This window comes from Thunnus thynnus, chromosome 12, assembly GCF_963924715.1.
Source record: "Thunnus thynnus chromosome 12, fThuThy2.1, whole genome shotgun sequence".
Classification (NCBI taxonomy): domain Eukaryota; kingdom Metazoa; phylum Chordata; class Actinopteri; order Scombriformes; family Scombridae; genus Thunnus; species Thunnus thynnus.
In genome coordinates, this window is record NC_089528.1 from 16,629,935 (window position 1) to 16,656,137 (window position 26,203).

The following is a 26,203-nucleotide window of genomic DNA, read 5'->3' on the forward strand; positions in this document are numbered from 1 at the left end:
AGTGGAGGAAAGAAGTAAAAAATCATATTTCTCCTGCACTAAGTTATGCTTATCTTTTTATGACTTTCAATTTTGCTTTGCTTCTTGTGATTATTGGATAATTTTTACTTCTACAGTTTTTACAGTTTCTAAATTTAAAAACGTCCATCTAAGTCCATTGCGCAACTCTTCTCCAGCACACTATGCTTTATTCACTGAACATTTATTCTGCTATCTTGCCTTCATCAGGGTGATGTCTAAAGCCAGTTTACTTATAAACATTCCTTTGACCAGTCATGTCACCTATAGATCACTATTGATACCTGTAAGACATTATCATCATACTTCATTCATTCATTGTCATCACCATAAAAAAAAAAGATATTTACTTTTAATGGATACAAAAATTTTGAAGAGCATATAACTACAACCATCCTTTCTCTACCTAATACAATCTTTCATCTTAACCCATCAATGAGGTCAAATTTGACCCATTTTTACATTTGAGAGTGTAAAAACACCCTAAATATCTTAACCTAAAATTTTAAGACTTTTCCTAAAATGACCCAGAATGTACAAACATGGAAATTCTTCACGTTCAATAAACTTCATTGAAATTGTGGTGGCTGTTATGATCTCATGTTTTTATGTAACATAGGACCATAATATAATGTGAGAATGTTTTTTTCTTCATAAACAAATAGTGTAAAACCTAAAGAATACACTCTCTAGGCTCTCTGAAGCTTAATTAAGGATGAATCACCCAGTTGTTAATGACTGATGAGGTATTTATGAACAGATTTATAGCTCAGAAATATGGCATAATTATGAAGGGATACTGTGAAGGATCAGAACATGAACAGCATGTAAAGGTTAAATATCCATTTTTCAATACAAAGCAACAAATTATGTATTCTTTCGACCTAATTTTTCAAACTTATCTTTCAAAACACAGTACACTCAAATCTCTACCATCTCTTAAATATTTATGGATAAAGTTCATCTGCAGTTGACCCAAAAACAAATAAACCTTAACTAAGTTGTTCTAAAAATTCTGCTCTTTGAGAAGAAATACAATCTAGTTGACAGCTTCAAGTCTAATTTAACCCTCTCAATCCAGAATGCCTCCCACTTAAGGAGGGTTTTCTCTAAATTGCTCCCCTCTCTTGACAAGCATAACAAAACTTCTTCAAACACCTATACATTTTTTCCAATAAAATAATGAAGACAATCATTCTTTGAACATGACAACTGGTAGACTTCTGCAACCACTGACAAGATGTTTAAGCAGACATTGCATCATTAAAAGGGGCCGAAATGAGCCAAAACATCTGGGAACCACAATTCCAACGCATATTGTTCAGGTTACACCTGAATCAGTTGCCTGCGGTTTTGCATATGCCTCAGCCACAGACTGTTTACTCCCCACAATGTTTTTGCACTACTTCTGGCCTGATAACCACTCTGTTTGGCTAAAGATTAGAGAAGACCTTTAGTGTTTTATGTCTGAGATTATATTTAACATTTCAAAGAGCCTGTGATCTGCCAAACTTAAAGGCTTTTTTCTTGGCTACTTCCAGGCAACATGCACAACCTTATCTAATCTGAGAAGCCTTCTCTCTCTGTCTGTCTCTTTCTCTCTCTTAAAGCTGTCCACATAAACACCTTGTTTATCACCTTTGTCAGTCAACATATTGGATAAATAAATCGGTGAAAACAATCAGAGAACTTCTTTACATGTGATCTCCATTTACAACATCTGGAAAAACCTTGGTTGGGTTTGTGACATGTGGGATCTCATCGCCTACCTCATCAAACTTTGAAGTGATCCCTTAGTAGCCAGCAAAGAGAATTCTGGCAATTCCCTAATGGACTTGGATGCCATGACTTATTCAGCAGCCTCACATTCAGCTCAGCACCTGAATTTGGGATAGTTGTCACCCATTTCATGTTGGTTCACTGCATCTTTTCCTGGATTGTCAAAGACCCTGTTCTAAAATACATGAGAACATGAAGGTTTGTGCTACGGTCTTCTGGCTGGTTTTTTGGAATAGTTGTGCAAATAACCCAAGTGACCTCATTTAGACAGCTTGTATATTATCCTAATTAGTCTCTTTGTTAATTCCAATTGCTTTCAAGGATTTATGTGGATGTTAATTTTCAACCAGACAAACAGACACAGATTCATGATTTATGTCTTGCCAGCAGAGCTGTAAAGCAGCTGCTGTTTTTTTTTTTTTTTAATTTTTCTGAGTTTGGCTACTGACCTCAACACCTCCTCCCTGACCAACTGTGAAACAAAGTTTTAAACATCAAGAACAACAAACACAAAACAAGAGTGACATCTAGATATGAGAATTCACTGAAGCTGCTAAATATTTTTTGACTACGCATGAATATACAGTACCAGTCAAAAGTCTGGACACACTTTCTCATGCAAGTGAATAGGAAGGTGTGTCCAAATTTTTGACTGCTACTGTGCTTACTACATGAATAACCTACTGCTTGCAAACATCATTTCCTATGAGTACATACTTAACTATTGACAGATGGACTCCTCACCCTCATGCCCAGCTGAGAGATTTAGGACAGATGCATGTACTGGTTCAAGAAACTGGCCTATTTTCAAAGGTGGCTCCCCTTGGAAATATTCCATCTGGACCCTTAAATCAGACCGTAAGGGAGAGGCATAGTTAATAAGATGAAGACTGATGAAAACATTATCAAACACTCATAACCCTAATGGTCCTGCAACTGTCAACTTGTCAGTAGAAGGTTGAGCTAATTAATGTGCTCTGACCCACAGTTGAACAGGAAACAACCATAACCAGAAAACTGGCCAGACTAACAGTAGTATATCAAAACCGAAATGAAATGCCATCTAAATTCAAATATCTTCAATAACAAGGGGATTGATTGACTGGTTTATTGAAGTATCTAAGCCCAGATACTAGACAGAATCAACAACTAAATTGATCTCAGGACAAATCATAATAGACAGTTCCACAAATTCAAAAAGAGAACATTTCAAAAGATTCAATTTACATTACAGAAATATCTTATTACGGAAGATACAATGTACTTAACAGTGTCTAGTTTTCTAAAAACTTGCCAAAACAAAAATATAATTAAAAAGCCAACCTAATATCACCTTCATACAACCAAAACAAATCAGGATTCTTTAACTGAATTCTTTTGAATAACAGACTCCTCAGGTGCTGCCTTCTTGTATTTAAGGTATGGTGCTGTATAGTAATCATTTGAATGTGAGGGGAATTATTTATTGAACTTGCTGTAGTGTATAAACACCTGGATTGAATACAAACCTGGATCAACTCTGCTTGCCAGTGTTCGTCGTTCCCCAGCGATGACATACAAGCTGCACATAGAGCAGGTCCACAGTAACATGTAAGCCTTCATAGGACTTTAGAGTTGCATCATTGCCAGTTTTATTTATCTGGCAGCACTATGAGCAGTTTTATTGCCTCCATACTGTAACTTGGCTGAATGCTCTTAGTTCATCAGTTGGGATCTGATATTTTATTACTTGGAACAGCATAGTTTATTAGAATATTACTGCACATCTAAATCTCTCTTACAGACACAAAAGGAAAAACCACTTAGTTCATTCATCAAATAACAAAATGAAACCAAAGCTGTGTGGACGATTGCAGAGTATTCAAATGGAAAGGACCATCATTTCTAAAAACTACAGCTCTCAGTGGAGGTTTGGTGAACCGCTGAAATACATAGTGTTTAATTTAATGTGTTAGCCCTGTGGTAGAATGGCACCTTGCCCAGGTATACCATCTCTTGCCCAATGTGTGCTGAGATAGGCTCCATAAGCAGATGGATGGATGGATACTGAGATCTTCATGTTTTACTGGTTGCCCCATCCACAAAATGCTGACCAACAGCGTTTCCATATCATCTACATATTACCTAAATAGGAAAATGTAAATTGCATGCATCTCTCTAGCAAATATATTATATTACATAAGTCACATTAATTATATCCAGATAGCAGGCAAACTGGTGCTGATTCAGGCGTAGGAACACAGAACAGAGAAGTTCACTTACTGTACAGTCAAAAGTTTGGACACACTTTCACCTTCAGGTAAATGGGAAGGTGTGTCCAAACTTTTGACTGGTACTGTATATAAAGTACCTCAGTTTTTTCTCTCTCCAATCCTAATTTAGAAGTTATTAATCTTTTCTAAGATTTTGACACTATGCTGAGACTAGAGAAGTAATGAGGAGAAATGCGGGTGCCTGCAAATCACTTCCGAAACAGTATGCACATTTCATCATAGTTAATTGCTGTTAGGTGAGGTGGGGCAGGTGAAATGAAATGCAGACACAGACGAGGAGACAGGAATATGGTAGGAGCAAGGTATTTATTTTAAGGTGAGGTAAAGGGAATGCAGGCCTGGGGAAGCTTGGACTGGTAACTGGGGCTCAGGCTGGTAGCTAGAACACTGGGGCTGAGGCTAGAGTTGGAAGTTCTAACTAGGAGCTGACGCAGGCTGGGGCAAGGGGAGCAGGTCTGGAGTGAAATCCGTGGAAGCTGGGCAGAGTGGGGGTCCAGGGCAAAGAAGCACGGCCTAACAGACGAGGGACAGGAGACAGAGAAGACAGGATTGCAGGGAACAGGAGGCAGGGTCAGGCTAGGGAAAACAGGCAAGAACAAGAAAAATGCAGGGAAAAAAATGGCTTGAAGCATAGACTGACTGAGCAGAGTCTACGATCTGGCAGTGTGGATCTGGCAGGGTTGAGTTGGAACGGGTTGCAGCTGGTGGGGCTCTGCTCTGACTCCAGCACACCTGTCTCCACTCAAACAATCACACACACATGGAGAGGGAGGAGGAGAGCCACTGGGGAATTGGCAACAGGTAAGGAGACACAGGACTGAGGCAGGAATTGTGACACATTACTATGTAAACAAACAACATGACAGCTTGATAACACAAAGTATGAGTTGCTGTATTTCCTGTCTAGTGCTCAGAATTACACTTGCAACAAACTGTCACAGATTTCTCCCTTCTGCACAAGCTTATTACCAGGATTCATATTTCTGGGGAGACAAACAATAAATAAAACAGAGGCAAATTGAAGGATGGTTTGACATTTGTTGGCACGCTGATATTGGAGTGAGTGTGATGTGTGGTGTAATGTTATAGGATTATTCCAACAGGTTTGATAAGCATCAGTGCAGTGAATATGCAACACATTTGGACTCTCACTGTCAAAACAGACACTGTAAACAAAAATATGTGCAATTTTCCTTGATGAATTTGATTATGTCATTCCGATTTGTCAGGCGGATGTCCTGATGTGCTAAATTGAGATAAATTATAAAAACTTTCTACAGGCAGGGATGTTATCTTTCAAAAAAGTTTTAAAATTAAGCCTGCAGTTTTGGACATGGAAGTTCAATCTCGACCTTTAGAACAGTATATATGACAAATTCACCTTAACTCAAAGGTCAGAGAATGAACAAAATATAAGAAAAACTAAAGAAAGAAAATCAGAATGAATGAATGAAAGAAAGTAATAGTTAATAAGTAGCAGTAAGCGGACCATTGAGTTGAGATTATTTTATCACCTAAACCTGCAATGGTTCATACAGCAGCAACATTTAGAATTCTTTGAAATTCATATACTGCAGCAATCCAAGTGAAATGTTGTTCAGTGAAGAGAAAAAATTAAGCCCACAATGAAGTGTATGGAAAGTTCAAAAACCTTAGAAATCCATTTGAAAAAATGTCAAGTTCATCATTCATGATCTCTTAACAGTGAAAGATTCAATCTGTAAACCTGCCATCACTTTGTCAAATAAGATGAAAAATAAAACATAGATGAACCCCTTTACAATTTGTTCTAATCTTATGTAATCTATTTTAACAGAATAGATATTACTCTCTTTAATTGGTTAAAATCTCATTCTGGAGTCACACTCCTCCCACCGAGCACAATAACAAAAGATGTACAACAGTCAACAAACTCCAAGAATTGCAGAATTGCAGTTTAAATCATGTTTTGATCCGGCTCCAATGCAAACCAATCAGTGACATCACACCTCGCTACATCCCTCTTTATATACCATCTGTGGTGATGACTGAGGTGAAGGGATTGGAAACTCTGCTGTTGCTGTGAATTAATACATAAAATGTTTATTGTAATTGCTTTGTGAAATAAAACAAATCATAAATATATACTACTATATCCTAATGCATAAGAAATTTAGGTGAAAACTAGGATATGGCAACCTGACCAACCCCCACCATCATTCGCACCCTCACTCCTGCTCCCCCCCCCTCTACTTTCCTGCGAGGACCATACTGTCAACAGGCCAAGGATCTCAGAGCTAAGCCTGCCTCAATCTTCTCTGTCACATTCACTTCACTCCCCGATATGGCTTGAGGACAGAGCATCAGTTCTGGTGTCTCATGGCCCACTACCCTTTCTCCCGGGTTTATATGGGAACTTGAGCCCTATGAATTCATCTCCTCTACAGCTGCGGCAGGCAGAGAAATTCCATAAGGCATTATCTGAGTCAGACAACTGATTTATGCAGCAACGGGCTGCTTTATGGTGCCATACAATACCAAATTAAATTTTCTGAGATACAGGGGATAATGCTGCAACAAAAGCTTCGCACATGGAAGGTTTCTGTTGCAGTTTTTCATGAGCGAGCAAATGACTGCAGGAGAGGTGGCGACGCTGAGGGCTCACTTGGGATTGCAACAATGGTGTTTGCCTCCCTCCTTTAAAAACAGCAACATAAAATGGAAAAACAACTACTACGGATAACATATGATGAGGTGAATAACCTCTGACCTAAGCGAGATAAGTTTGAGAAGGCCTTTTGTTTCTTCTTTCCTCAGGGTATTCAGGGTAAAAACAGAGAAGCATCTCGCCTGGGCTCATTTTAACACCACCAGGATTACTATGCTATCCTGTACAGTGCCCCCAGTGTCTCTGAGGAGTGAGGAGAAAGAGTGCAGGAGAGAATCCAAGATATTAGAGAACTTGTAGAGTGGATACTAGTATGAAGTGTAAGACAGAGCAGAGTGGGATTTAACCTTGGCTTTAATAAGGCCTCTTGGGTGTGCCTGAAAGAGAGCCCACTGTCTACTAGCTCTTCATTGCTTTTTCCAAAAGAGAAAGTGGAGAGGGGCTGAGTCTCTCCTCTGAGGAACGTACGTAGGGACAGTTTGAGTAAAGTAGAGAAAAGATGACAGCATAGAGAGAGAGAGAAGATGTGACGGAGAATAATGGCAAAAAGCCCATGTTTAATAAATACAGGCAGACAAAAACATCACATTTTATATGCTGGTTTTCATCCTGTCACATCAATGAATGATTGATCAGCGTTGAGTATATCAGGATGTTATATGTGGATCAGAGGCTATTTCAGTTTGTACTATTTTTATATTTCTGCCTTTAAATAAATACTGGTGAAGCAACTTTTTTTCATCTGAGCTATTGTGACATAAACAACCTATGTTATATAACTAAAGCATAGTGTATTGACCTGTCTGCTCATGCTGGTGTCCTACTTTGTCTATGCACATGTGACTGCATGTTTTAGTGATTCACAAGTCCAGTCAGGGCTATTAATGCCTTCATGTAAGTGGATGATGGGTGATCCACATTGAACTTGCTGGCTTGCATATGCTCTAGGTCATAGAATTGCATAAACATAAGTGTCTGGCAACAGAGATGCTGATGGCATGGTCATGTTTTTTGCACAGAATAGTGGAATCTTTAAAGATGCAACCGCTGAGTGCAAAGGTTAGCCACAGAGATGCACGGAGCAGAATTACAATCCTGCTAGTTAATATGCAAAAGTATCATAATATTCATTTTTGACAAATGAGCTGTGATAGCTTGAACATTTTGCTTCTCCATTTTCTCTTTTTCTTGTCCTCATGAGGAAGGCCTCTCTGTACTGGCCCATGAGAGCTTTACATAAGACTTGACTATTGAAAGCTATTAGAAGAAGTTTCTGAAACTTGTAAATTTAACCGTTGTGATGTGTTCTGATTAAATTTGACCAATTTAAAATCTTCCACTTTCAAAACTATGTTGTTTTTCATCTGACTGCTTTAAGGCCTCATGAATTTGTCAGCTGGTGGCGTCTGAACCATTTTCACTTCGTATCAAGTGTTTTATTCAGGAAATCTGGTCATCATGCAGGTACAAAGCTCGCACACACAGACACACACACACACACACACACACACACACACACAAACTGCTGCTCCTCTCCTTTCTCTCTAGATTCTGAAGAAAAGAAAGAAACTCTGTCTTGTCTGTGCCAACCTGTTAATTTGGTTTTGTCTAGCTCCTTGGATGTGAACGTCTTGGTTTCAGATATCACAGCATGCAGACTGATTTTATGACATTCACTCCCCCTTTAGCCCCCTCTCTCTTTCTCTATCCTCTCACTCTCTTAGCTCTTTGGATATATTCCCCTATGATTATAAATAGATTCTAATTAGCTCCTCCAGCCATGGGCAATAGAATTCTTCATCAAGTAGGGACTGCACTCAGAAGCCTTTATACATTAAAGCTTTTGCAAAAGTCAGAAGAATAGCAAATCCCCCCTGCCTCAATTTATTTTTTTTCTCTACAAAGCAGAGATTAATTTTCCAATATTTTATCAGTTCAAAAATAATTCTGTGCTATAATCAATTTCGCCCATGTTTTAAGACTAAGAAAGGTCAATTTGACCTTTATGACTGAAAGTCACACCAAATCATAAGACACTGATATAGTACAAAGTAATAAAATACAATAGTGTTAAAGAGTAAATGTGTTCAATCAGTTAAAAAAGAAAAGAATAATCATTTTCAGGATTTTGAGGCCACACTGAAATTAGGTGAATACTCATTCCAAACAGTGTGTCCTTATCTTTTGACCGATAACTAATAGATTGACTGATTTGTTTATTAGGGATGCACCAATCTAACTGTTTATCCCCCAATACCACTTCTGATACCTTGATTCAGGGTATCTGCTGATACAGATCCAATACCAGTGCTGGCCAGTACCAGAATCTGTGAACTTGACGGTATGGAACTCATGTCACTCTTTTATGTAAGAAGACATGAGGTCAGGGTTTGTTGTGGCACAAAAGCTGTGTACGCAGACCACTGTGAATGATTGAATAGTCACTGATGAAATCCTGAATTTTATAAAGACATTGTTGGTGAGGATGTATTTAATGTGGATCAGTCGTATTGTGGCTGATAGCCAATCTACTTAATAAGGTTCATATTTGTGCCAATACCCATCTGGCTTACCCAAATTCCTGTTATCTATTACTGAATAATTAGGGACCGAGCCCAAAAGGCAGAGGACTACTGTAAAACAGCAACAAGGACCCTATTGTTAGGGCCTGAGCCCCAAAGGGATGAAGACCCTCTTGTATCTGTTCTGTTTCTTTCTTTCTTTCTTTCTTCTTTCTTTATTAATCCGCCACTTCAACCCTAAATTTGACCCCCTAAACATGCTCAAAAACTCACCAAATTTGGCACGCACATCAGGTCTGGTGAAAAATTTGATAAAATGTAAAAATTATCCCCCAAAGTGCGAAAATGTGCTTGATAGCGCCACCTATGTATCTTATATGGCTGCCACGGCCCATAGGAATGTCATAGAGAGATCGAACCAAAACTCAATTATTCGTCTCATCAAGACCTACAAATCATACACTGACACCCCTGACCTAAATCCAACAGGAAGTCTGCCATTAGCCTTTCAAAATAAGACTTTGCCCCAATTTTGGCCCCTGGACAAACGCTATCTCCTCCGAGGGCGTTAATGGTATAGGCTTCAAGCTTTAATAGGTAACTTATGATGCTATGCTGAAAATGGTTTGAATTTTATAAGCCCTGAGAGTTGCAGTGCCACATCACACCTTACAATGTAAACCAATGGGGAGGCAATCTATGAGCATGGACTTTGTGTCAAACTGAGGCTTCTGACATCTAAACTATAAGTCTGACCACTTTCAAACCTGTATCAATGGATTCTCAACGAAATTTCCTACAAAAAAATATAATTTTTAACATAAGATTTGGCCAAAGTAATGGGATTTATGAGGAGATTTCACAAGAGGTGTTCTCTAAAATCCTCCTCTGCAACTGCTCCTGGTGATGTCACTCCCTCAGTGCTGTGAAACATTCCGCAATACACACTCATAAAATCACAGGAGGATCAACAAAAGACTTTAAAACTCACACTCTAATATCTCAAAAACAATAAAAGATAGAAAAATCATGTAAATTCGAGATTTGTAGGTCAAAGTCTCGTGACTCATTTAAAGTTCAAATGAAGTTTGTATCTAAAACTATGTGGAAGCAGTAAATGTTCAAAAAGGTGTGGGTTCGCTCACACTCTCCATTCAAATATATGAGTACTTTTCTGTGTCCAGCTGCAGTTACTTATTGTCTCTACACACCTGACAGTACACATGTCAATCAAACTTTGACCAGGTCATGTGGGTTAAAAGTCTTTCCTTTTCTAAAAATAGACTTGATGAAAATTAGGAAAATAATTTGTTTTACACACAAATTCATCAAGAGTTCTCAATTTACTAAGTGAAATTCAAGTGAATGGGCCCAAAACTTGCATGATTTTGATTGGGCCAGAGTGCGAGGTCTCGACCAACGCTGCTTGCAGCTTTAATTTATACTATTCCTTTATAATGTCCAACGCACTGGGTACACTTGCTAATTTTGCTGAGACCTAAAACTTTCAATTCCCACTTTTATCCACTTTACTCAAAACTTGTCAAGACCAAAGACTTTTGATTTCTGAGATATGGCCAGAAGAAGAGACAGACTCATTTTTTCTTTCTCTTTTTCTCACATCCACTCATCCAATTTTGCCTGTTTTACAAATTTACATCGATCAAACAAACTCCTTCTAGAAGTTTTATTCTTAAAAGTTCATATTTTTTGTTCTTTAATGAGACTGTGATTAAAACCCTCTCTATTTAAAGGTAACAGTCATTCCACACTGAGTTTAAACTCCCAGTTGTCAGAGGAAATTATGATGCAAATTCGTCTCTGAAATATTTATCATTTTATCTCTTTGAAATTAAAGATTAAAACAGATTCCCTATCCTGAAGCCTTTTGAAGTTTGTGTACTCTCTGTGGTTCTCAGCACTCACACTGAGCCTAATTTTTTAACAACATGCTAAAGTTTTGAAATGTGTTCTGCGTGTAACGATGGAAGATAATTAGCTGGCTGTGCAGTGAATTAATATGAGCTGAATAAGACAATACCTGTTCTTCTGCAGACAAAGAGCCCAGCCAGCATCTGGTTTCATGTTTCTCCTCTGTTATATTAATATGATCCATCTGCTCACCTGCCAGCTGTCTGTCCTATTATTCTGCAACTGCCTATGCAGCTGCTTTTTGTCCTACCCTAAGCGGCATCAGTGCTTTGTCACTAAAAGCCTGAAAAGGGGAACCTTACTTTTCAGGGAAAACTAAAAATGAGAAGTAAGGTGGTGGTTAACCCGAAACTCTGATGTTATCAGCAACTTTATTCTCATAACAAGAGCAAAATAATGATCTGATGTTTCTTCAGACAATTTTGACAACGTGGTTTGCATCACTTTTCAGTACTGGTATACATCTTTTGAAGATGTTGATTGTTTTGCATTATCCTACAGTTCACCGATGCATCACATAACATTTCAAAGCGTTTATGTATAATGATCATTAAATTGCATGTGTGGCATGAATTCGAATCACCATAAGGAAAACAACCACCGACATAAACAGAAAGCAATTATTTCATAAGAATAGCATAGCTGAACCACTGCACTTCAGGACTTTACTAACACCCACACGATGGCTTGCATGGCTAGCGATGTGTAGGTCATTACCCTCGAAAGAGCATATTTTATCTTGCAGTCACAGTGCTTTGGTATTCTCTTGAAAATGAGTCCTTAATGCTGATAGCCAAAGGGCATCAATTAAGTTCAACATCCAGAAAAGAGCTCCTTGAGCATTTATCCACTCAGCATGTAATTATGTTTTATTTTGCTGAAATTACTCATTGTATTAAAACACATTTATCTGATAATAATTATATAAACCTACATCATAAATTAAAATCATAAATATTGCAATAAGCATGAAAAAATGGGGAAAGTCTCAGAAACAGAAATGTTTACATAGGGAAGTGACTTCAGATGGATTTTCCTTCCACTACATGCCTGAACATCAACCAACAAAAGCTAAACTTAGTGGAACGTGGTGAGTTTTTGTTTGTGTAATAGTACATTGTATCAGCTCAGTAAGGACATACTAATAGGCTTATTGAATTTTTATATCCTTTCACTGGGTTCATTGTTTCTCCACTGGCCTTTTTGACCCTGACATCTCTTGTGACTGCTCACCTCACAAAATAAAATATAGAGAATATTTCACTCATAAACAGCATGTCTCTCAAGGGTACACCTTGGTATTGTGTATCACTTGAAATATGATAATATGAACAATGGGTAAAGAAATAGAAAAGAGGGATGTTGGACAGGGAGAGAAAAACAGTCAGACTGCATTTTTCATGTTGAATGATAATGGCCAATTTGATTTGATTACTATTCCAAGTGTTATATAAAATGGAGCCATGCTGCCCTCTGTCTGTAATATGCCAAAATTGTTCCTCTATACCTCAAACAAATAAACATTTTTAATATTATTTCAGAAGAAGCTGCTGGTGTAGTCTTTGTTTCCATGTGTGTTTTTCTGATTTGGGGGCTTTTCTACTGTTTTACTGTCTTACATTGCAGTTTATAAATATCACATGGTGATAAAGCCTTATTATATAAAGGACTGCTTTATAAATCTACAGCTACCAGAAAATACAAAGTAGGAACTTTTTGTAACATACAAATGCCTTTTTTTGAGTTTTTCATGTTTTATCATCGAAGAAATATTAAATAAGTCAGGGATTGGTTGGTTGTAATAAGCCTTTATCATGTAAGACATTTTGACTTGTCACAGTAAAAAAGCACAGGTATAAATAATAAAAATGATGACAGCTGAATTTTATTTAGCTGCTTCAGTTTCAGGGTCCTGGTATTGTGCATTTGGCTCACTGTCACTTTGCCCACTGTACTTTTCCTACAATGACCAGTCAAAATGTGAAAAAGCCCCATTAGGACTATTGACAGAGAGTAACACAAATATATATGATAGTAAAACAAATCTTTATACATTGGTCTAAATTGAGTTCCAGTGACATAAAATAATTTATTGCATAAATATTAATTCCCCTCAATTTAATATTAAGTAGAGAGTCACCGTTGACAGTAGTAACAGTCTTGAGTCTACATGGATCAGTGTTTATTAGCTTCGAACATGTAGGAATTAGGGCCCACAGCAGTATCACTGATGCAACACTAACATCAGCTTTTTGTGTTTCAAGGTAATTAGGTCAATGGTGGTTAGTGGTGTAAAAGTACACCAGCACCAAGGTCATAATTTAGAAAGTGACACCTGTACGTGCAGTGTTTCACACTTTTCAGGTTGTCAGGCCACACTGCTAACCAAAAAATTGACTTTTGATGTCATCATGCATCACCTAATGCTATACAGATACTACACATTGTCTCATTAAATAATTGACTCAATATATTAAATTGTAGATGTTGACACATTTTTTCCTCTTCATATGAAACATTGCTGAAGAATTCTGTGATAAACATTTTTGTGCATAACCCAATTATTATTGAAGCAAGTGAGTTCTAATGCTGGGCTACTTCATTTCCTAACCCTGCATTTTCAGCCATGCAGAACTGCTTAAAAAGAGACAAAAATGTTGCTTTGGGCACTTTTATTCTGTATTATATATGGGCCAATTCCTATTGTGTTTCCTTCTTTTGCTGGAAGGCCTCAGTGTACTGAAAGGAGAGCTTGAAGTATGATATTTGCTGTGTTTTTACTAATGATTATGCTAGTAAGGCCTGTATGACATATTTCATACACTAATAGGCTTTACTGAAAATCTCCTTTGCTCCTCCTTTTCTCTGTTTTACTTTCCTCCATTTTAGTTGTTTTGGTATGGTTCAGTTTACTTCCCTTGCCCCTTTATTCTTAATGTCATTTCTTGTTCTATTATTAGTCTGTAATACATGTTGTACATAATATCCACAGATGGGTGATAAATTGAAGGAAACGCCAATTAAAGTGTTATTGTAGGTGTTGGGCAGTCTCTGAAACTTGGAAGTGGAGCACTATTCTCCCAAAAGATATTCCCTCAATTGATGTATGAGGATGATGATGGTGAAGAAGGCTGTCTAACAATCTCCCATAGGTGTCTATTTTGGTTTGAGAACTGCTGACTGTGAAAGTACCAGAGCGATAACTGGAGGCATCTGCATTCAAGTTTCTCCACTTATTTAACTATACAGATTTTATTTCATTTGTCATCCATCCATATTGTTACATGATTTGTTTTACTTGTCTCCAAATTATTCATATTAATTAAAAAAAAAAACAATAATAATGAATTGCATACACTGTGTCTTGTGTCATATTGTCCAGCAGGAGGAGCTCATAGTCTAGGTAAGGGGTGCCAAGGTTTACCATTTAAAGGAATAGGGCTGTGTTTATTTCCAGTAAATTTTATGGCCGCTACGCTCGAAGAAACTCAGTAAGTTAGAACAGTAGAAAAGCCCCCAAAAACAGCAAAATGCACATAAATACGTAACACCAACTGGCTCTTGCATATTGTGTATAGCCGCTGGAAGTCGACCCCTGGGGGCTTTTCCGAAATTTAACCCCTGCATGTACAGTATGTCTGCCAGTTTGCAAGCCACCTCCACTAAACACCTAATGTCTGCAATGTCTGCATCAGTGTACACTCGTGTGTTTGTCTGAGAAAGAAAGAAGAGGGAGAGAGAAGAGACGTTGTCATGGGGCTAGCCTGCCATTTGGTCCGTTTGGTTAATGGGTGCTACCAGGACTAGCCCTGAACCACCACGTCGCGTATTAAAGTTAATCCATCGCTGTGTTTTCCACAGGAGAAGGCTGATGATGCCTGTTTAGAGTCACTACAGCTGCTGCTGCTGCTGCTGCTGGCGAAGATTTGCATGAGCTGTAGCATTAATGGCTTGCAATCCCCTCCAACCCGGCTTTAATCCAGGCTCCATCTTTTTTAACCCTCCTAGCCATTATTTTATTTACTAAATGCCCATATCCCTCCGCAGGGTCAGAGAGTATTTTGAAGAAATTGTCAAATGGTTTACGTTGTGTTTTTGGCATTACTTCTCATCGATGTTATTAAACATTTGCTGTATTCACGAAACGTCCCCTTGTCGACGAGTCACACCGATTCGGGAAGATTTGTGTGTCGTACTTGTGGAAGGGGGAGGTGGATCTAGTTTTTGAGGAGCCTAGAGGGGGCTGTGCTTCGGTGCCACTTATCATTAGATATGGCCACCGTTATGGAGTACACCGAAGCGTCATCTTCAACTTAATTTTGTGATATTTCATAGTCATTTCGCAGTTCGGCCGGTGTGGCAGGTGGAGTGTTATTTTTTTTAGAAAGCTAATGTTTGTTTTTACATGTCCTGGGAGGCGGCGGTTACTGCGTGGCAGTCCTAACTGTCCGCTCGGTCCTGCAGCTTGTCGCAGCTGAAGAAAATAGGACCAGTTGCCAACCAAGCGGTCGGCACCCAACATTTGCGTTGCGCGTCGCTGTACATTTTCTGTGGATTCACATATAAAGTTTCAGTTACGGAGTGCTGACTGTTACGACCGCTTGGATTTGGGCTTTGTTTTTTAACGTTAATGGTAAAATTGTTGGCCGTAGACTTGGGTGGCTAACACCAACTAGCTATATAACCCTAACTCGTGCGACGACAGCTGTCATTGGTGAAAGGAAAGTGACCCCCCACCCCCCACCCCCTCTCCACAAATGCATGTGCCAGTGAAGCGGTTTTCTGTTGGATTTACATCAGCTGTCTTTCCATCAAATGGGCAAAGTTGGGAATAACCTTGCAACGTTGGAATATCCTGATATGCGTAATGCATTTTTGAGAACTGCGGTGTTGCTTCACTGGAGAGAGGCTAGCTAGCTCAATTAGCTCGCTAGCTAGCTGGTTGATAAAAGTGCGACGTTTCATCACCCATTATTTTGGACATGAAGAGGATAATTCGCTATTCATAGGGCTGGAAGGTAAGCCTTAATGAGAAGTTTAATTGTCTCTCGTGTGAGCTAGAGTTGTTTGGCATGCACCTTTCTGAAGCAAAGCTGAGCCAACATTATCCATCTCCAGTCTGATGTTGGGGGTTTGTCGCCGCCTTGGTTTTCATGACTCAGACTATTCAACGGAACGGAGCATTCAATAGAGAGGCTCATGGATGCTATGTAACTAGAAATAGGTGGCTAACGTTACATGTTTTCACCTCTACCACAATATATTCGACCGACAGTCACACACAACTAACGTTAGATGGTACCGAAAAGCCGAAACCAAAGCTTACGTCATTGTGTAACGTATCATTTTCACTTTTTGTATGGCATTGTAGTTCCCCAACACAGTTCCGTTTCACTGAATAGACCGAGCCTTTGTGTGTGTGTGTGTGTGTGTGTGTGTGTGTGTGTGTGTGTGTGTGTGTGTGTGTGTGTGTGTGTGTGTTAATGCTCATCACTGCCTTGTACCTAGTTGGAAGTTGTCTTACGAATAGTGTAGTTGAGGTTACCCGTTAACTTTGCCATCATTCCCAGACTAAAACATTTAACACAAGCTGCGGGGAGACAAAAGGCTGAAGCATCAATGTTTGGTGTTTTGGCGTAGGCGTTAGTTGGTACGATGAGTTGGCCAACTAACTGCAACCATAGGTAGGTTAACCTGTTTGCTGTGTGAGACACTTTCAAAGTTGTCTGGCTAATGTCTCTCAAAGCCGAGTCGAAGCTACTATTGTGAATCAAATATGAAAGATAGGGTCATTTATTTCTGTAGTTTCTGCCTCATTCAGGCGATCCCACTGTTAGTTTTTGTATGTGGTCGCCGAGGAAAGGCGACAGAGTTCAACACAACAGGCTAGCAGCAGCTATCGTTAGCTGTATGCAACTGCTTTGTGCCCAAGCTTGAGTTAACAAAAGCTAACGTTAGCATGTCTCCAATTGTGCCCGTGGTGGTCGTGACTGCCTAGTAGTCACCGGATCCTAACCTCAGATGCCCCAACTATCAACGTTTTTCTCATCACTATCAGCTGAGGCATACCTGGTTGTAAATCTGGTTATAAAATGGTCCTTATCAAACTAATTACACCACCAGTTACAGTGTTTCAAGGACAATGTAAGTCCCTTTTTCTTATTTGAGGATTTGAGATCAAATTCATAATGGCATAATAACTGTACTGACAGTCTAACCCTTCTAATGACTAATATTTCTTGTGTTATTGGACCACCATCTGTCCAAAGAGCCTGGAGGTAGGTGGAGGCCAATATAGACGTAAGAGAAGAAGATAATTACCATGAATAGAAAGATGGTGTCAGCTCCACTATATCTAACCTCCAAAAGCATTGATGTCTAAGTAATACCTGTTTAATGTAATGATTCTGGTTAAAAGCAAATAAATGTAATGTGGGGGAACAACATATCACCTCAGCGTGGACATTACAATGTACAAATGTCATGTTCCAAATGTTATCAATGTTACCAAATGTGGTGAGGCAAATTAGACTAACCATGGTTTTTGAATGCATTTCACTGCTTTACTGAAAATGAAGCTAAGTTGACTTTCCTGTGACTCATGCTAAAGATTAGTCACAATTTAGTCTGATGTAATTGCATATTGGCACAGAAAAACAAGCTAAGTGGCTTGTGTATTTTTTTTTTTTTTTTTTTAGAAGACAAAAGTAACCATTAAAGTAATTATTGGTGGGGAAAAAACATAATATGATGGTATTTGGCAGTAGTTTACTTTTTAAATGAATGATGTGGTGCAAAAACAGGTAGGCCTACTCTATCTTTCTGTCTTTCTTCCTTTCTGGGAAGGGGATGTTCATAGTAAAAAAAAAAAATTAAGAATGAGACTGTTAACATGTGAAAAATGGATGTATAATCTCAAAAAGGTATAATTTCAGGCATTAATAATTTATTAGAGCATATTTATAACCAAGCCCAACAAGGCTCTGCAAGGGTTTAATGATATTTTCACATCTATAATATTGCATCACTGCCTGGTCACAAGACTCAGTTAACCATAAAACCTTTCATGTCACTATACAATCACGCAATAGAAATCATGGACCAAAAATAGATGAGTGGTGCCATTGTTGCACCATTAATAAGTAGTGTGTGTTTACCTTAGAAATCTCCATAAGTTATTCTAATTTAAAAGCTATATTTAACTAGTTTTGACCACTCCAAAATCAACTCACGGAAACATGATATATCATGAGCTTATCAAGCAGTTATCACTAATATGTTAGCAAACGGTTGCCCACTTACACATCAGACAAAAAATCAACATGAACATCCCATTGAAAGTTGCTGAAGACCTGAGGAAAGTAAAAGTTGTACTAATGCAGCCTCCTAATAGCTTTGTCCTTGTATACACCAGTTGTGTTGTGTAGCCAAAGTAACACAACAGCAGCAGTAGCAGCAGCAGACCTTTGTCAGTGTCTGTCTACTCTGGATGATACTTGGCATTGCTGTGAACTCAGCGTTTTGACAGTGCTTACAGTCCATTGCTTATAGTCCACTGCCACAGTCATTAAAGTTCTGTGCATAAGATGGAAGAAAAAGGACTTCAAGCTTAAAAACACTTCAGGACAATAAAAAACTAAGCTGAAATGCATTCATTGTCAACAGGGTGCCCATTTTCCATTGCGTGCTTGGCAGTGGGCAGGTAGCACGCAGTTCGCTTGCCTGAGCGTGTTCATTGGAAATAGCAAAAACCGAAACAATCTCTACAGATTTAGACAAAATTTTCGTCAAGCATCAGGTTAGCTTTAACTGATGAGCAAAACACTTGATTTGCATCACTTGCTTGCAGCACAGTAGGTCTCACTGCACTACTCTGTTGAGAGAGGCTTGATGGTTACGAGACATAGCCTACATATAAAAGCAGTTTGCACAGCACGAACACATTTTCAGAAAGAAATCACAGAAATCTGAACACATGAAAAACATAAAAATGCAGATGCATACATACAGGGCCTGAGGAGGTCAATAGCTATAGTATGAAAATGATTCAATTCATATGCTACGGTCTTAGCAGGCACATGATCTCACCCCAACTGAATACCTATAGGAGATTTTAGACCAACGTGTTGGCTGACACTTTGCACCGCAATCATCAAAACACCAGATGAGGGTATATCTTTGGAAGAATAGTGTTCATTCCTCCACTAGATTGAGAGGTGTAGAATCTATGTCAGGTACATTTAACCTGTTCTGGAGGCTTATGGTGCCCCAAAACTTTATTGAAAACGTAATGCTGTTTTTGCTTTAATTTGGTATCCATCTATAACTTTACCTTAAGTGAGGAGCTCTATACAGTTGAGTTTCATTGCATAAAAAGGGGCAGAATTCTGTGCTATGCTAATTGCCAATGGTAAACATTGGGTTTTTGTGCTTGGTGATCTTTGAGACGTTATTGTGTCAAATTAAGTCAATTTGAAATCCAAAAGACGTTAGTAAGAAAGGCCTGCCTCTGTATGAGACATCTGATTGCACCAGTGTTTGTGTGAGGTGCGTAGTAGCATGACTGTTCCTGGAGCTTGGAGCAAGAAGCGTTTTTGAAGTGCTGAAGTGAACTCCAACACGGAGTCACATCTAATGAGCAAATTCTATTCGGAAACGATCCAAAGAATTTTTTTTCTTGCTTTATTTGTTATTGCATTTTTGAATGCAAACAGGCAATGGATATTTTGGATTTGCCATCTACAGATATTCAGACAAACTGATATCCAAACTTACCAGGAACCTCAGTAGTTACTCTTAGTATCCACAGGGCCTTTTCTTTGTTGCTCCCATCTCTTTACATTAATGAAGAGGAAAACTACTGAGTCTTTCATATTTTCAACCCAAGTGGACTTTGCCTCAGTTGAATGAGGATTGTGTGATGTGGGGGAACTCCTGGATCACGGTATACTGTATGTAATTTTTCAGTGAAAAGTCAAGGTACTTCATCACATTTTTGCAAAAATCCTGTAAATCCAATATTGCCATAAAGAAGCCCTTTCACTGATTTGCAACATTGTTCAAAATGGCTTGATTCAAACAGAGACAGTATATGGATTAGGGCTTCAACTAATGATTATTTTCATAATTGATTAATATACTAATTATTTTCTCAATCATTTTGTCTATAAAATGTCAAAATTAGTGAAAAATGACCGTATCCCTGAGACAAAGGTGTCTTCAGATATCTTATTTTGTATGACCAACAGTCTGTCCCCCAAAATATTCAGTTTACTACCATGTATGACAAAGCAGATTTTTGGCATTTTCAGTTGCAAGAATGACTAAAATGATTAATGGATGCTCTATGTAAAGAGTTGGGGTGTAACGATACAGTCAAAACACAGTTCAGTGCGATCGACAATACAGAGCTCACGGTTTGATATGAATGAAAACATTCAAAGATCTTAGTGTATAATAAGCATGCCTAAATCAGATTATCTTTAATGTATAAACGGCAATGTCCTTTTAAGATGAGGTGCAAATGTCTGAACTTTAGGTGAATACCCATTACCAAGCCACAAAACACCTGAGTTGGCCACACCACAAAACCACTAGGTGCTTACGTCAATCATAAGTTTATGCGGTGGCAGTCCTAGCAGTTTTTGTTTTGATGCTAATGTCACAGTGGCAGTGCTACCTCTGTGAAAAAATGTTGCACCTCATCTCACACAGCCCAGCTAATGGCTAACACGGGGAACCCCCAGTCCCGCTAAGGTGGCCAGATTTAAACCGTGGGCTAAACGCCTAATGTGCGGTCCCAGCCTGGACTCGCTCACTGCTACATCCATGTTTCTTGAATTGTCTGTAACGATTGATTTGGTGATGCATGCTCCCATTCATTAACAGCCACTTCCAACACCGCAGCAGTATTTTGGCCAGTGTGTGATTGTGTGCATTTGGAGAACAAAACTCACCATTTCCCACTGGTGGTTGATGATGTGGGCTGTGATAGGTTTTAGGATTAGCAACGTGACCCCTGCGTCAGTGAACGTCAGAGTCAACAACAGGTCAGTCAAGCAAACTGAAATTAGCTTGATTGCGCCCTCTTGCATTAATATCAGTAAATGACATCTACATCCTCTGGAGGTCATGATTTCATTGACTTGATATAGCGATCCACTTCTAAGCTTCACAATGCATATCGTCATGTTTTTGAATCGCGAAATATGCCACAGTGCATTCTTACACCCCTAGTAAAGAGTGACAATTGCTGCCACTCCACTCACATACTTTGGATTGGGCTGAAAAGAAAAGGCTGAGTTGATGAGCCTTTCTCTGTTCAGGTTTTCACATTTTTAGAGTAATTATGCAAGAAATGCTTGAGGTGGATAAAGGGCAAAACACCTTTGGCACAGACTGTAAACTGCATCTAAAATGCTACTGAATATGATTAGAACTAGGTGTCTTTCACTAATAGCAGAGTGTCTTATTAAGTGACACACGATCACAGGGGAAAAAGCATTTTGGTTATATATTTACTAGAATCAATTGCAATTCAAATAGATGTAATTGCATATAAGCTATTGAACCGACCACATACTTTATGCAATTTTATGCATGTATGTGATATGGGAAAACCTCAACTCTTTGTGTAGACACTTCAGTTTGTCTAAGTCTCAGAAAGGGTAAACAAAAATGCTCTAGATATATCAGTGAAGAAAGCTGCATGATATGCTCTTCCAACACTAATGGCTTGAATGTTCCCATGATGTATCATCTCCTTCCACCCACCCGTTCTGAAAGCCTGTTAACAATCTAAAATCAAAGGAGGTGAAAATGAGTACCTGTTTTTCTTCTTGGTGTCTGAAAATAATAAATTTTTCAAGCTAAGATTTCTTGTAATGTAACACTATCACAATCGTCTATTTCTCTCCATTTTTTTTTTCAGAATGTCATCAGAGGATAAGACTGTGGAACCCTCTGACCAGGGACCCCCGCCGTCCTCCAGCAGTGTAGGGGCCACATCCACAGGGAGTCCTGCCCACGCTGACAAGCGACCACGTGGCAGGCCGCGCAAGGATGCTGCTGCCACCCTACCCCAGGTGCCACCCTCATCCACGTCTAAGAACAGAAAGAAGTATGTTTTTTACCTCATTTTAAAGAAATAATTTTGTAAATTTATACTAACGTGAAAGTTTCTTATTCCGAAGAAATGCACATACCTTGATGATTGCAACTTACTTGAATTGTGATGGTGCCCAAATACTATAAGGTTAAACCAAGGTTATTTCTTAAAGGGGACATATTATGCACATTTACAGGTCTATACTTTAAATCTGGGGCTCTACTGGAATATACAAACTCTGGCCGTTAAAGCTCCTGTCTCTCTAAGGCTCCCCTCCCAATTTCACTTCTTTTTCTTGTTCTTTACTCAAAAGGTCAACTTCTCAAATAGGCCTACATCTGTACATGTTTGAACTGAAATGGGATCCAAAATATGAGAGCAGAGAACGCAAACAATGCATGGAAAAACCTTATCAATAAAGGCTACAGATGGCTACAAAGGAACAGATGGCCGTTTATGGGCATGCACAATGAGCTGATGTCAGCTCGTCGGCAAGGTAGAAAAAAACTTTGCCAACGAAGCGTTCAGAGCACGTTCAAGTCTGGGCCTTTGACTTTTGGGAAGCATTTCCGCGTACGTTAAGCTCAAGTTTTGGAACTTTGACCATGTTAAGCATAGATATCTGACTTCATAACAGTATATAAATAACAGAAAATCACAAAAAGCATAATATGTTCCTTTTCGGCCTTTTTTTATTTCAGTAATAGTCGTGCGGCCAGGTGTCCAGTCCATTTAACCTTTCCCCCATATTTATAACCCACTGGACCCATTCACAAGACAGCTGTCACTCTAGTTGTCACTGTTGGCAGATACTCCACATTCCTTCTCTCTTGATCACACACACCTTTACACTTTCTGTTTCTCTTCTTCCTTCCTTTTCTCTCTTTTTTACTGTTTACCTTTTCGCTATCTGGTTAAATTACATTTATACATCAGTACAACTGAATTAATTTCTATTCCTAATTGAAATGCCAATTCACCAATGCCGGGCAGCATCTGACCCACATTCAACTCTGGTCGAGAGGAGGGTCATGGAGTAGGGTCAGCTGAACAGATAGACCCCATGATGTGGGTTTAACCTGTGTTGTTCTGAATGGGGGATGAGGTGGTCTATTTGATATAGGAATAGTCAATGGGCAGTAGGCACCATTGGAGATGGCACATTCATGTTCTGAGTTATGGAAACACTCCCCTTGGGATGAAATGTTTTCATAATCTGAATTGAGTCATGGAAACACTCCCCTTGGTATGAAACGTTTTTCTTATCTGAATGCTATTGCATTTCTATAAACCCACTGCTCTTTGGTCTACCTGCAGTTCCTTAAATTGTCAGAAATTTAAACCTGCAATAACTGATTTTTTTTTTTTTTTTTTGCCCACTTGGGGCCAGTGGAAACAACATTGGCATATCATCACCTATTATGTTGATATGGCAAACTTCTTAGCAAACAGTTGCTTATTTAAACATCCAGCAGTTATGGAGAAACATTCATTTGGACTCATGTGTCGGTGAGTCATTTAACAACACTAAATGTAGCTCTGTTTTTGGTCTCTACCAACTGTCAGGGGAGGTGTTTGGCCTTGTTAGCCGCTAAATGCAAAACTGTGTTCATTAGCTAGTGGCTAACTGTATCAGTTTGCCATTTGGTGTTGAGCAGGTAGTGTACGATTGGTTTTTAGAGCTTTCTCACTGATACAACTGCAACCGAAAACAACGCTGTGAGAGGAGTGAGCGTGAACCAAAATGGTTAAGTTGAGGGCTAGACAGCTAAACAATGTGCAAGGATGCCTCTGTCCCTGATGAAGAGCCAGTTTGAGATTGAAATATTTTTCTAAATGCAACAAAGAAGAATATTTTTAAAAGGGTGCATTCTACAGGGTTGCAAATCCTTGGAAAGCAGACTTCAAATAAACTTGGAAAAAAATGGACAATCTTGTTTTGCATTATGGCTTTTCTTGCCTTCACCTCGTCAGTTAGTGTTGTGAATCAGAACAACTTATTGTGTATTATTACTTATGTACAAAATATTTTAACTTTCCAAAAATTGTCCTTGGTAAGTAAACTGTATTGCAGAAGTGATTGTGAGGCAGGCAGTGTCAAAAATCCAAAATCATATTAAATCTGGCTAGCATGGAGCCATTTAATTTGAAACAAAGAAATGTCAACTCAGCCCCTGTTTTCTATATGAAATTCAAATCAAGAAGTATTTATAAAAATATCCAGGCGTTGTAATTGAAGATATAGCTGATGTCTAGTGGTCAAGTGGTGTAACCAAATAATTATACATTACATATCTAATGTGATATTGGTAGAACACAGAATATTTGTCTGTGTTTTTATTAGACATTGCAGAAAACACTGGTCATGTTTTGGCCATTTAGCTGATAGAATTTTTTTTTTTGATTAAATATCCTGGTTTTTGTCCTTATGATTTTAATAGTTCCACAGCAGCATGATTTCAGGTTATGCCAGCACAGGAATTTGTTATGTGGCATTGTACAAGGTGCCTGGCTTCTTTGTGACTTCCATAGCAACATATAATGCAGCTTAGAGCTGCTCTGTAATATAATGCCTGCAAGGTTCTTAACTCTCTCCTTAGTCTGTCCTCTCAATCAATCTTAATACCCTGCTCCCAATGGATCGTTTAATCTGCAAGCATCCAGACGATAGGTTAATGCCACAGTGGAAGGATGACCTGGGACAGACTTGAATTGCTTCATGTTGATGAAATGGTCAAGAATAAACCATCAGCAGAGATATGCGCTTTGAGTTTTTCATGTTGTAATGGTCAGTGTTGTCATGGTCAGAAGGAAGACTGCAGTTGCTTGTATAAAAATAGATTCGTGATAAGGATGTAGATTATGGCTAAAATGATTATCAGTTATTTTGCTCAATATTGTTATCACAATTATTCATCCCATCTCAGATTTCATTGAATTTAGTTAGATGCCTCTCCAGAAGGCTGAACAGTGAGTTTATATGCTTTAGAGCATCCTATATACTCTAGAGCCTCCTTAATACCAACCCCCAGTGATCAGAGCTTTGCAGATGAACTTCACATTGTGCCACTTTTAGGCTTTCAGCCAATTCATTACACCCTAATTTCTGATCACACCATTGGTTTAAACAACAGCAGGCCAATGGCTTAAAACTAGCTGTTTTTACAGCACAGAGTCATATAGTAATTTAGTCATAATGTGCAGAGCTGTGAATTATCTTCCAAAACAACTAGTGTTCAGATCAACTGGCTTCCTCTTCTAGTGCGTATAAGCAGTGTGTATAAATATTAAAATTACCCATGTCATGTGTTAAAACTAATTAGATTGAGACAAAAGGGGATGTGTTCGAAATTGCTCTTGTAAACCTGGTTGTTGGAATTTACTAGATTTGCCCACACTCCATCTGCTAGTCAGTCCACTCCAGAACAGAACGATCCTTGTCAGGTTTTCCAGGCAGCGCCCTCCGAGCTGGGACTACTTACCACAGCATTATTTTCACCTTTTCCTTTTTTTTCTCTCTCTCTCTCCCTGTGGTGGGACTGTGGGGGGGATAAGTTGTGCAGGGTATGGGGTTGAATAAGTCTTGAGCGTTTGTCAGTCGAATAACTGGCTTTCTCAACGCTGAAATTTCTGAAATCTGATGCCTTCAGAGTATTTATATACTGTATGTTATGTAGCAGTCTACTAGAAGACGTCATCACCGACTACTTTGTGCACCTACATAAAATTGTGGGCATAGATGAAAATGTCATACAGCTAATTTCTGCATTGGTGTTTGCTTTCTGGTTTTCCAAAAACACTTAAATGTCACTAGCTGTAGAGGGTAAAATGATTTGCAGTGAAGATATAAGGTGAAGCCTGTGAGACAGAAGGTGTGGTACTCTGCACCTTTCAGCCATGAATCACTTTTAGGATAAAAATGGTT

The 26,203-nt window shown here is 38.8% G+C and overlaps 1 protein-coding gene across 10 annotated transcripts in view; it reads left to right on the forward strand.

Moving 5' to 3' along the window:
* The first annotated feature begins 15,308 nt into the window (after positions 1 to 15,308).
* Positions 15,309 to 26,203, forward strand: part of kmt2cb (lysine (K)-specific methyltransferase 2Cb) — an 83,101-nt gene continuing 72,206 nt past the window's right edge. For 7 of the 10 annotated variants that reach the window (XM_067605909.1, XM_067605908.1, XM_067605910.1 and 4 more), the window contains exons 1-2: positions 15,309 to 16,189; positions 22,102 to 22,290. In XM_067605909.1, the coding sequence (XP_067462010.1) occupies positions 22,103 to 22,290 (188 nt within the window). In that variant the 5' untranslated portion in view covers positions 15,309 to 16,189; position 22,102. The remainder of the gene's footprint in view (positions 16,190 to 22,101; positions 22,291 to 26,203) is intronic. The other 3 variants (XM_067605907.1, XM_067605911.1, XM_067605917.1) reach the window with 1 other exon arrangement.